We start from the raw sequence: 12,214 nt of genomic DNA on the forward strand, positions 1-12,214 counted from the left end.
TGTGTGTTGTTGTGTGTGTTCAGTCTGTCAGGATGTCTGGTCACAAAGAGAGGCTGTGCTTCTCTGGCTTCAGCTCTGAGCTCCAACCCCTCCCATCTGAGAGAGCTGGACCTGAGCTACAACCATCCAGGAGCCTCAGGAGTGAAGCTGCTGTCTGCTGGACTGGAGGATCCAGACTGGAGACTGGAGACTCTCAGGTGAGGATCCATCCAGCTGTTTATCTGATGCCACTTGAACACAGCAGCAGGTGTTGACAGAGGGTTCCTGTGTGGTGTTGTGTGTGTTCAGTCTGTCAGGATGTCTGGTCACAGAGGAAGGCTGTGCTTCATTGGACATGTTCATGTTTTTAGTGAACGTTGAACTGAATGAATCAGTTTATAAATGATGAACCTGAGCAGCGTTCACTGTCACCAGAGTGAACACTGCTCAGGTTTTATGACAGTTTTACCTGGTTTTTCACTTTCAGCAGAATATGACTCACTGTTTAAGTGGTAAAATATTTTCTCAGTCTAAACATTGTTTTTGTATTTTAGTTCATTAATTCATATAGTTTGTTAGTGGCAGTGATTAGAGGCTGGCGATGGAGGTAGAAGGAGGTTCTACTAAAAACAACAGCTGATTATTTATTTAAAGGGCCCATATTATGCAAAATCCACTTTCTACTGGTTTTGTAGGTCCTATGTGTTCCTGTGGCCTTTCTATGACGCCTGGAGGGGAAAAAAGTCTGTTCACTCCCTAAATTGATTGCTACACTTTTTTGAGATAGTGTCTCCAAACGGGGGAATTGGAAGTGCTGTGCAGCTTGATGTCACGAAGCACCGAACTCACGTGATTCCACGTCCCGGTACTTCCTTATCCTCTTCCTTATTCTGTCCGTCATTTGACATAAAGCGGTGCGGGAGGAGTGGTCGGTACCGCGGTCGCCAGATGATCATTTTGAATCATTGACTGAAAAAACAGCCGTCCGTCATTACAAATGAAATCGCGGACCGGAGAATATTGCAATGGTACCATCACAGTCACAGTTTATAATCAAATCTATTTATACAAACTAGAACATGTTGAGTAAGAAACACTGTAAACTCTCAGGTTTGTGTTGAAATGTTGTGTATTTATGATTCTAACCTGTTATTTCCTTCATATTGAGTATGTGAGTGTTTTTCTTTGAATTCCTCTTCAGACTGAGTGGCTGTAACCTCTCAGAGAGAAGCTGTGAAGCTCTGTCCTCAGTCCTCAGCTCCCAGTCCTCTAGTCTGAGACACCTGGACCTGAGTAACAACAACCTGCAGGACTCAGGAGTGAAGCTGCTGTCTGGTGGACTGGAGAGTCCACACTGTAGACTGGAGACTCTCAGGTGAGGATCCATCCAGCTGTTTATCTGATGCCACTTGAACACAGCAGCAGGTGTTGACAGAGGGTTCCTGTGTGTTGTTGTGTGTGTTCAGTCTGTCAGGATGTCTGGTCACAGAGGAAGGCTGTGCTTCTCTGGCCTCAGCTCTGAGCTCCAACCCCTCCCATCTGAGAGAGCTGGAACTGAGCTACAACCATCCAGGAGCCTCAGGAGTGGAGCTGCTGTCTGCTGGACTGGAGAATCCAGACTGGAGACTGGACTCTCTCAGGTATGGAGAGGCTGCTGCAGCCACACACACTGTCTGATAGAGGAGGAGGAGCTGGAACATTTTCTATGGCCCCGTTCACACCTGGTCACACCTGGTATTAACATCTGTCTCAGGTGATCCATGCATTGATGACATCAGATGCCATCACTCAGACCATATCCAGAGGTGGTGTAGGCCACAGTGAAGCTCCGCCCACTCCACTGACGTCCTCTGTCTCAGTCTGACTCGTCCCAACACAGTTTATACTGAAGCCAAAATCTCAGAGTGTTTCAAACATGAGCTGTGCAGCTTCCATCAGTCACAGTGATGAACTACTGGGATCAGGAGTTTCTCCTCATGATGACTTCAGTGTCTCATCATGACTCACTGTGTCATATTCAGGAGAAGAGATGTCAGTGATGAAAGCAGCTGTTAGCAGCTGTGCTCTGAGTCTCTCCAGATGTTTGCATCAGACTTTATTTCAGAGTGTATCAGGAAACATTTCAGCTGCAGCTGGTTGAACTCAGTGGCGTCATTTCAGTTTTAGACAAGGTATGGCAAGGACCAACCCCTCACAGGGGATTCCGGGGGGGGTTAAACCCCCCGGCCGAAAATTTGTGCGCATTGTAAATTGAAATGTAGCAATCTGGTGTGATTTGAGAGCAAAATCATGAAGCTTTCTCAATTATCACAATGCTACTGTATCGATTGGATGATACTCACAATACCCCACACAAGGGTTCACAATATAATTATTAGTTATCTTTTGGAAAATAAATCATTAGTGGTTTTTACTTATTCTCAATTTCCATGTGTTTTCCATGAGTGGATAATTGGTCATACAGTTTCCAGGTTTTCCAGGACGTGTGGGAACCCTGACTCACCTTCTACAAAGATTTTTAACAAGTATTTTCTTGTTAAAATCCATTTGTAAATAATCTCTGAAGACAAATGAATAGGCTATTTGAAGTTTATCCACTGCGTAAAAGGTGTCTGTATCCTGTCTTAATTGCCATTTCTTTTGTGTCAACAAATTATTGCCAACGTGAGTTTATTCACTGCTAATCTACAGTACATGTTTCTACAGTAAGAACAGCAAAGTTTAACAGCAAAATCAGAATAAATTTAATCTGGAAACAAATTGAAATTTTCACAAGTTGAATGAGTGATTCCTCCTGTTGCTGCTGTGATTCACTACATTCAGGTAGCCTAATGTTAGACAGGCTTGCTTGGGACTTGTTTGTCTCAATTAGAAGTTTTTGTGATTTGTGACAAGATAAACAGCCTCCACACTCCACAGACAGTTGTCATTAACAAGATGACTGCAACAGCTTCAGTGTTTCTCAAATAAGAGCTTTCATTTTGTGCTCTAAGTAGCTAGTGTTAGCCAAACAAGCACTGAAATATGACTCATATTTAAGCATGTGGAATAAGTGGTAGGCTAAGTTGTTAGCAGGCACCAAGTCATGTTGATGGCTTTATAACTCACCAAGGTTCGCGCGCTCCACATTCACGTCTGCAGCACATGGAGTTATACAGTATGAGTTACATCTATGATGCAGCGGCGTGCACTCGTACACGTGCTCTCACAGACACAGCGCACGGCGCGAGGCAGCCCCGCCCCTCAGTGAGACAGAGAGAGAGGAGCAGAGAGGAGCAGGAGCGACAGCGCTGTGTTCAGTGAGAAAGAGGCAACACTATCGCAAATCCGTCAGAGAGAATTTTTTCGTAGCTACTCACAAAATCTACACCTGCTCCTGACTGTGTGTAGTGCTTGTGTAAATGTTGGAATGCACAGAAATGTTGTTTGTCACTGTTGGAAATTACAATTTTAAATCGTATTACTCTTTCTGATGTTGAAACACGTCATTTAAACATGACAAACGATTAGAAATACTTAGAGAGAGAGACGTTTTAGGGATCGGTTACACACACACGTCAAGGCTCCATCTAATGATGATAATAATAATCTGACATAAAACCTGATTCCATAAATGTGCAGCTGATATGCAATGCAGAGTGTGTGTTGCTACATGCTGCTACACGCTCGGTGGACGTACACTTCATCCAGCTGGCACCGGTTTGGATGGAGCTGTGACAGACGGCTGGTGCTTCTGTAACAATATGACCTGCCTATACAACTTCATGTGTTGGTACAACCATGCTCCTCTACAGCTGAGGCTGTGAAGAGCCTCCTCCTCCCGTGGCTGCTGTAGCTCTGTAGTTGTGTGTATTTTTTTTTCCATGTTATGGAACTATTCTGGCTTTACTTATTAAATGGTTCTTTTTTTATTCTAAGTATATTTTTGGTAGGGCTGGGACTCGATTAAAAAAAATAATCGAATTAATCAGAGGCTTTGTAATTAATTAATCGCAATTAATCGCATTTTAATCGCATATAAATATTTGACCTGAGAACAGTGAGAAGCATTTTTTTTCACATGGATTTTAGTATAACATTGAATGACTGAATACATAAGCTTAAGCATTCAAGGTGGTACTTAACCAAGACCAACAGACTAGGGATGCAAATTATCGATTAATTCCTTAATCGATATTTGATACATACAGATTAAATGGTCTTTCCTTCCAATACACTATGATGATTACTGTAGTATTTAACTAGGCTACTTAAATCACAGTAGCATAAACTGATTTGTTGAACTCAGCCTGATGTAAACATTAATAAAACTCAGTAACCAATCACACAGGCAGCTCCATGTTGTCCCTGTGTGATGTTCAGGGACAGGTCAGGACAGTCTGAAGACAGAGCTCTGAGGGTGAAGTCCTATCATAATGAGATGAGCTGCACCTGTGACAGTGACAGGTCATAGATATAGCGCTGCAGCTGAGCAATTAGCGCGATATAGCGCATTTAGCGTGCGCCCGTGTCTGTGTATCTATGTGCAGGCAGAGATCAGAGATGGTGTTTTAAATAACCATGCTAGCGTTTCACCAGCTCTCATCTCTGCCAGTCAGCCTCTCAAACTGCCGCCTCTCTCGCGTGCGGGCGCACCGCACGTAGACACACGTGAGAAAAAAAAAAAAAAAAAAAAAAAAAATTTTATAAGTGCGATTAAATGCGTTAATTTTTTTGTAGTTAATTAATCGTAATTAATGCGTTAAAGTCCCGGCCCTAATTTTTGGGATTTTTTCCTTTATTTGATAGTACACAGTAGGGCTGTCAACGAATGGCAGAAATGAGGTTAGAATATTACCTCTTAAAAAAAAATCAATACAAAGAGATGGACTTTTATAGCGGTAGCCTGTATTTACTATTATCAGCGCATGTCAAACAGGTTTGGAACAGTTTACATCACACAAAACAAACGGCTACACAATGCAAATCAGCAACGACATATTAATAGGCCTACGTGAAAAAAGACCGCGTTTTACTCGACCTTTATCAATTCATGTCAAACAAGTTTTGTGATGACGCGAGCAAACAGCTCGCTCAGGAAACGGGATAAGAGCCAGCATGTTTTATTCCCACATCCCAGTAATGATCCTTATAACGCAGATCAAGTTCAGTCGTGATGAAGCAGAGGATCATCATCATCACAGCTCTCAGTGAATGGCACAATTTTTTAAATGCACGATTAACTCTGAGAAGCTGCTTCTCTCCAGACGTGATCACACAGACAGGTGTGTGTGTGTGTGTGTGTGTGTCTGTGTGAGTTACTACGGTTACCGCGGCGCTCCCGTCCCCCAGATATTTCTGCAGCTGGATTGACATGATCCGGTCTGAGACATGAGACTCGCATTTGTAGGAGGAAGTTGTAGTTGAAGATAATTAAAAAATAAATTATTAATATTCGAATATCATATTTTCATATTCGAATTTCATTTTAATCACTCACTGATTCTTGAGAGTCGGGACAAAACATGTCCCACATAGAAAAGTCTTATTTATATCAAAAAATAAAGAAATAGATAATGATTGACATACTCATAAAGTTAGATCTAAATGAATTGTGAATACTGATGTTATGTTTTAGCATAGATAATTCCTTTTTTGGGGGATATTTGTTTAATTATATGACCAGTGGTCAGACGGCCCATGTTATTTCTCCTGTCCTCAGCAATAGGTCACAATATTCACCAGCCCCAAAAAACTTTAAAAACCTCTACAATTGTGAAAACATTTATATCAAATCAAAGATAAGGGTTATACATGTATAAAACAATGCATCAACATGCATGAACATCTAAAAATATTTTCCACAGAAATCTGCCCATCAAAGTTGTGTCCTCTGTTTCCGTCAACTCCGTCAGATTTTTTCATAAACCTCATTAAATCAGGCAATAGCATGGCCAGTTATCCCCTGATGATCCCTTTTCATTCTCCTGGCTGTGGTGAATGCATCAATACCACACATGGTCTGGTAAAGTTGACATGTTTTGATATTTTAGATGAACAATGTCAATTTTCCTATGGTCACAGCCGGAGCATGTCAACACCATCTCTCCCTTATGAACCACAGTGGACTCAATGAAAGTATTTTATTGAGATAATGGAGACAGCTAGCAATAGCCAAAAAACTAGCTAGCTAGCTGCAGGGCTTTTTTCTGCAGAAGGAAAAAAACATGCCATTTCATCAACTCCGTCAGAGTCAACTCCGTCAGGTTTTATGTCTGACGGAGTTGACATGTAAGCTGACGGAGTTGACAAATCCACCAATAACTGCTTAAATGTGCTAATATTATACTATTTTCAAACATAGTAAAGGAATAGAATGTTATTTTAGGGTTTTATCTCCACATTAAAGCAGAAGTAAGTGATATATTTGTGTTAATATAAGTCTTAAATAGTTATATCTTCCGACAGCAATCACTTACATAGAGTGTTTGGACTGAAACACGGGTCTGTCAGTCCCTCTGCTCTGCTCTGAGCCGAAGAGAAAACATTTATCGTATCCTACAGTTTTTATCCAATGAGGAGAGAGAACGGCATGCAGGGCTGTGTGTGCAGCCAAGGGACGCCGTGAATGTGGTGACGTAGGGACGAGGACTGTTATGGTGCGTTCAAGGAAACTCGTTTTTTTCCGACCGTGAAGTCGTACCAGTTCGATCTGGTACGAGTTCACGGGTCAGAAGTTACGAGTGGCCGTTATAGTGACTTTCACCGGTAAAACAGGTCGGAAAAACACGAGTGGGTTGCCTGGAACGCTACAAAGTCGTAAGTTGTGACTTGAGGCTGTAATTTACGATTTCAAAAGCCTGCCTGGAACGCAGCATTAGCCAAAACGACCGGATCACTTACTTCTGCTTTAAATGTGCTAATATTATACTTTTTTCAAATATAGTAAAGGAATAGAATGTTATTTTAGGGGTTTATCTGCACATTAATGTAGGTATATAGAATGCAATTACATTATTTTACAATATAGTTATGATTTGTAGAGCACGGCCAGACTGTGGTCTGCTTATTGAATCATTTTCTTCTCTTTTCTATCTGCTTATTATTGGATGACTTTCCAGCACATGTGTTATATATAGCACTTTTCTACATGTTTGATTTATTGATTGATGTAAAATGTTAAAGGTACAGTGTGTAGTTTTCACTATTGAAAATATACACACTTCTTATAGAGCAGGGAAGAAGTTCAATGTTGCTTTTTCAAATCAGTTTACTTGGACCATCAGACCAAAAGTGCACCTGTGGTAATTTTGTCTTGATATATTTTAAGACATGATCCATAGGATCTGTGTCCAGAATGCCACAGCATCCAGTCTCTTTGACTCGGACAATGTGCAAAACCCTGCCTTTCCACCATCATTAGTGTAATATATGCAGTACAGTGTCATCTGTGGCAGATTTGTCCAAAACAGACACATCTTCCAATCAAATGCTAGGTAATGTGACATTATAGAAGGGCAATTGTGCAATTTATTATAGTTTGAAATGGTGTATTTACAGTTTTGTTAAATATGTTCAGTAAGACAAGGGATTGCTATTTCTTAATTTAGTGTTACTTCCATCTATTTAAAGGTCCCATATTATGCTGTTTTTCAACCATTTCACATGGTTCTAAGTTGTCCTACCATATTGTATTCCTAGTGTATTGTCCCCAGATCAATCTGCAGCTCTAGATCTCAGCAATCTAAAAGTGTCTCTCCAGAGCTCTCCTGAGAACGAGCCATTTCTGTGTCTGCACCTTGAAATGCAAATAAGATGAGTAAACCACGTCCACTCCACACCTGTCACGGGGAGAGGGTGTGGTTTTCACTACAGGTACATGTGCTAATGTTGACATTGGGACAGGGGTTGGGCATTGATTTCCGAAAAAAAAAAAAAGTTTCTGAGACTCTTATCTTGTCTGAAAAAATGTAAACGTCCCTTTTTTACTGTGGCAGAAGGAGAAACATGGACTCCTACTACCATCAGAAAGTTCTGTGTGAAACTGTCAAATAAAAAAACAAGTGAAACTGAGGAGCAGCACAAACTGCACGGTGCGACTGATGAGAAGTTACCGGAGAATATTGAGGTGGTTTTGCGCCGGGAGAGGAGACTTCCTCGTTCAGATGTCTCTCATTCCGTGATTAGGACCGCTGCTCTGGTGAGAAGCGGTATCATTCCAGTATTCTCTGATCCGCGGTTTCATTTGTAATGACCGGCGGCTGTTTTTCAATCAGTGATTCAAAATGATCATCTGGCGGCCGCGGTACCGACTGCTCCTCCCGTATCTACCGCTTCATGTCAAATGACGGACGGGAGAGAGAGAGAGCGTGTGTATATGTGGATGGGGATGGGGAGGGGGGGGGGGGGGGGGGGGGGGGCGGGGTCGCGACTGTCGCTGTTACGGAAATGCCTCACCGGGCGGAGCTCACGTTTTTCCAGACTGGCCCAGGGGGTTTATTATGAAGTATCGGGAGATGAAGTCACCTGAGTTCAGCGCATCCTGACGTCAAGTCTGCCAGCACTTCCAATTCGCCCGTTTGGAGACACGATCTCAAAAAAGTGTAGAAATCAATGAAGGGAGTGAACAGACTTTTTCCACCTCCAGGTGTCATAGAAAGGCCACGGGAACACATAGGACCACTACAAAACCTGTAGAAAGTGGATTTTGCATAATATGGGCCCTTTAAAAAAAGCTTTTGCTCATTGATCAGAAATGCAAATACAATTTTGTCAACTCCGTCAGATCTTCATCAGCACCGTCAGATACATGTTTTTGTAATTTTTTGGGGAAACAAATAATTCTTTCTTCAGTTTTTGTTGTTTAAGTAATAAAGGATCATCAGATCTACATCCTCTTGTGTCTTATTCACTTTAGGATTTTTTTCTATAGTGGCAAAATAAAAGATAATGTTTGAAAATGCTCATTTTTAGAAATCTGTGTATTCATAACAGTGTGAAATTAAACCTTAAGTTTATATCTTACTTTTTATTGCATATCAGAGTAACTAAACACTATTAAAACATGCATCAGAACTTAATATTCTTGATAGGCTATTATAATTATATTATTATATACCTTTAGTGTGTCTGACGGAGTTGACACAAATCAAGTCCTTAAGGTAAACATGTGAATTTGTTAAAAATGTTTTTGAACCTCCAGCCTGCACCTTTACATGGTTAAATAGAACAGATCTTTATCTACATGAATATATAACTCTAATCAATATAGTGTACATTTTCAAAAAAAGTTTTTCAGAACGTGTTTTGTCCCGACTCTCAAGAATCAGTGAACTATAATTCTAATATACATTGGAATTTCAAATATTCATTGACAGTCCTAGTACACAGTAGAGACGGACAGGAAAGGGGGAGGCAGAGAGAGGGGGAATGACATGCAGGAAACGACTGCCCGACGCGGGATTCGAACCGGGGCCGATGCTTATGATCAAATCTGAGTTTCCTGCACCGTTCATGAATCTGGAGTAGAGTTTCAGTAGCGTGAGTTTGTTCAAATCTACACAGATTTACTAACGTTTCATGAATGAGACCCACTCTTCTTCTTTCCTGGTGCATTGTGGGATATCTGGGCTGGTCAGCTCCACCTGTTGTGTCTTCATCTTCTTTGCTGTGACGTGTGTTTGTGCAGCTTGAGAGTCAGAGAGTGAAAGTGTGTGTCTCACACTGCAGTGACATCACATGGAGAAAAGACATGATGAAGTGTTTCCTCCTGGTCTCCTCCTGCTCTGTATCATCACTAGATAAAGACTCCAGCTCCTTCTTCTCTGTGCTCAGTGTTCATCCAGACATACCAGCCTCCATGTGAACACAGTGATAAAACAGTGTGTGTGTGAGAGCCATGTAATGTCCATGTGTGCATGTGTAGCAGTTGTGAAATGGTTGCTTATAGGCTGAAGGATGACAACACCATGGATCTGAGTTGGTTCATTTATTCTGCAAAGGCAGCACAGGGGCAGAGTCAGGAAACACACAGCTGCAGGTAGAAACAGTCTGCCTCCACAACAAGAGCAGCCACAGTTTGTTCCTCTTTTGCTGCTCTTTACTGTATTGTATGTCACAATAAAAAATAAATGAATAAATAAATAAATAGGAATAATAATTTTAGAGAAAAGATACTCTGCTGAATAGAAACAAAAATAATCACATGAAATTAATATGTCTATAACCCACTTGTAAATAATAATTATTAGAAAAACAGAATAAAAATCACCATGAAATGATCAAATAAAAATATTCCATACTTTTCCTCCACACAAGGACAATAATAAAAAGTGAAATAATGTGTGCTCTAGTGACGTTTTTACAACTCTGACCAGACTCAACTCACATATATTTACCACAAACACATCTCAGAAATCACATTTCAAAGCATTTTTCAGACAAAAGGCACCTGCAAAGGCAGCACAGGGGCAGAGTCAGGAAACACACAGCTGCAGGTAGAAACAGTCTGCCTCCTACGACAGGCCACAAAACACACACACGGCAGACGTCACGTTAAACCCAAACTACAGCCGCTTTTTCACCGTAAAACACAATTAAAAACACGGCAACACATTAATAAAAGCTGTCGTTACTTTAGCGCACAGTTTCAACCGCATTACATGACAGTTTAAGTGCATATTTTACAGAGCAACGTGAGAGCTTCACAACACGTCTTACCACAACAAGAGCAGCCAGAGTTTTGCCGGGAGTTTGGTCCGACGTCGCCCACGTCCCCCTTAGTGTGTTACCCCAATATTGCTCCCCCTTGCTACAGGTGAAGATGGAACTTAGAAATAGAAGTGATATAAAACAAAGCAGGAAATTCTAACTTGTTTTAGATAGTGTTAGCATCGAGCAGGTTTTGAGAATGTTCACCATAATGAATGATAAAAATAAAGAAATAATGAGTATAATGAATGATCAGATGAATAAAACAAAGTAAAGATTGACCCAGCTACACATGCTGACAGAGAAGGTGCTGCTCTGACCCCCCTCCTCCTTTCAGGGTGGAGCCTGCTGGAGTCCCATGGTTGACACCAGGTCTGAGGAAGTGTAAGTCTGTTTTTACTTTGATTCATGGAAACAAAGCAGCACATTCAACCATCTTCACACTGTCACATCACTGACCTCATGAGTCTTCATCAAACTGTCAATAACTGATCACATGATCAATAACTGCAGCTGTGTCTTGTTCTCTCCATCAGATTCCTGTCCACTCACAATCGACACAAACACAGTGAACACAGAGATCAAACTGTCTGACAACAACAGGAAGGCAACACGTGTGGAGGAGCATCAGTCATATCCTGATCATCCAGACAGATTTGACCTGTGGCCTCAGCTGCTGTGTTCAACTGGTCTGACTGGTCGCTGCTACTGGGAGGTCGAGTGGAGCGGAAACGTTGTTATATCAGTGAGTTACAGAGGAATCAGAAGGAAAGGAAACAGTGGAGACTGTTGGTTTGGAAGGAACGATCAGTCCTGGAGTCTGAGCTGCTCTGATGGTGGTTACAGTGTCTGTCACAATAACAGATCGACACCTATCACCTCCTCCTCCTCCTCCTCCTCCTCCTCCTCCTCCTCCTCCTCCTCCTCCTCCTCCTCCTCTGTCTCTAACAGAGTAGCAGTGTATGTGGACTGTCCTGCTGGCTCTCTGTCCTTCTACAGAGTCTCCTCTGACTCACTGATCCACCTCTACACCTTCAACACCACCTTCACTCAACCTCTCTATCCTGGGTTTGGATTCTACACTACTGTTTCCTCAGTGAGTCTGTGTTGAGTGAAGCAGAGTCTCCTCCTGGTCTGGTTCCTCAGTGAGTCTGTGTTGAGTGAAGCAGAGTCTCCTCCTGTCACAGAAACCTTCTCACTGTTGAACAGACAGTTCAGTCTCTACATGTCTGTCTCTGTCTCTGTCTCTCACTCACGTTTTCACATTCATGGATTAAACCAGTTGATGTTTTAAACTCTTCTCAGTGATTCTTGTAAACTTCTTCTTTTTTTTCGGGTCCCAATGATTTTTCTGTTGCCATGACGCTGAGTTCATTATTAAACTGTGTTCATCTCTGTCCTGTAAACAATCTGATGTGAAATAAACAAAAACATGATGTAAAAATAATCAGTAAATAAATGAATGAATAAACAAACATGAACATGTCGACATTTATTACTGGATTTATTTTGAGATTCATTTCCTGTCAGATTTTTATTTATTCAT

At 41.5% G+C, this 12,214-nt stretch overlaps 2 protein-coding genes across 2 annotated transcripts in view; both read left to right on the forward strand.

Moving 5' to 3' along the window:
* Positions 1–12,214, forward strand: part of LOC310996399 (uncharacterized protein) — a gene marked incomplete at its 3' end in the record, with an annotated part of 135,227 nt that overhangs the window by 24,474 nt on the left and 98,539 nt on the right. Inside the window, exons 17-18 of the mRNA XM_083985774.1 lie at positions 24–197; positions 1,181–1,354. Of these exons, the coding sequence (XP_083841900.1) occupies positions 24–197; positions 1,181–1,354 (348 nt within the window). The remainder of the gene's footprint in view (positions 1–23; positions 198–1,180; positions 1,355–12,214) is intronic.
* Positions 10,853–11,779, forward strand: LOC310995733 (neoverrucotoxin subunit alpha-like; the record flags this gene model as incomplete). The annotated part of the gene is made up of 1 exon (XM_083984856.1): positions 10,853–11,779. Exon 1 carries the CDS (start codon positions 11,165–11,167, stop codon positions 11,777–11,779), a length of 615 nt encoding a protein of 204 aa, XP_083840982.1. The 5' UTR covers positions 10,853–11,164.

This window comes from Trachurus trachurus (genome assembly GCF_905171665.1).
Source record: "Trachurus trachurus genome assembly, chromosome: 13".
Classification (NCBI taxonomy): domain Eukaryota; kingdom Metazoa; phylum Chordata; class Actinopteri; order Carangiformes; family Carangidae; genus Trachurus; species Trachurus trachurus.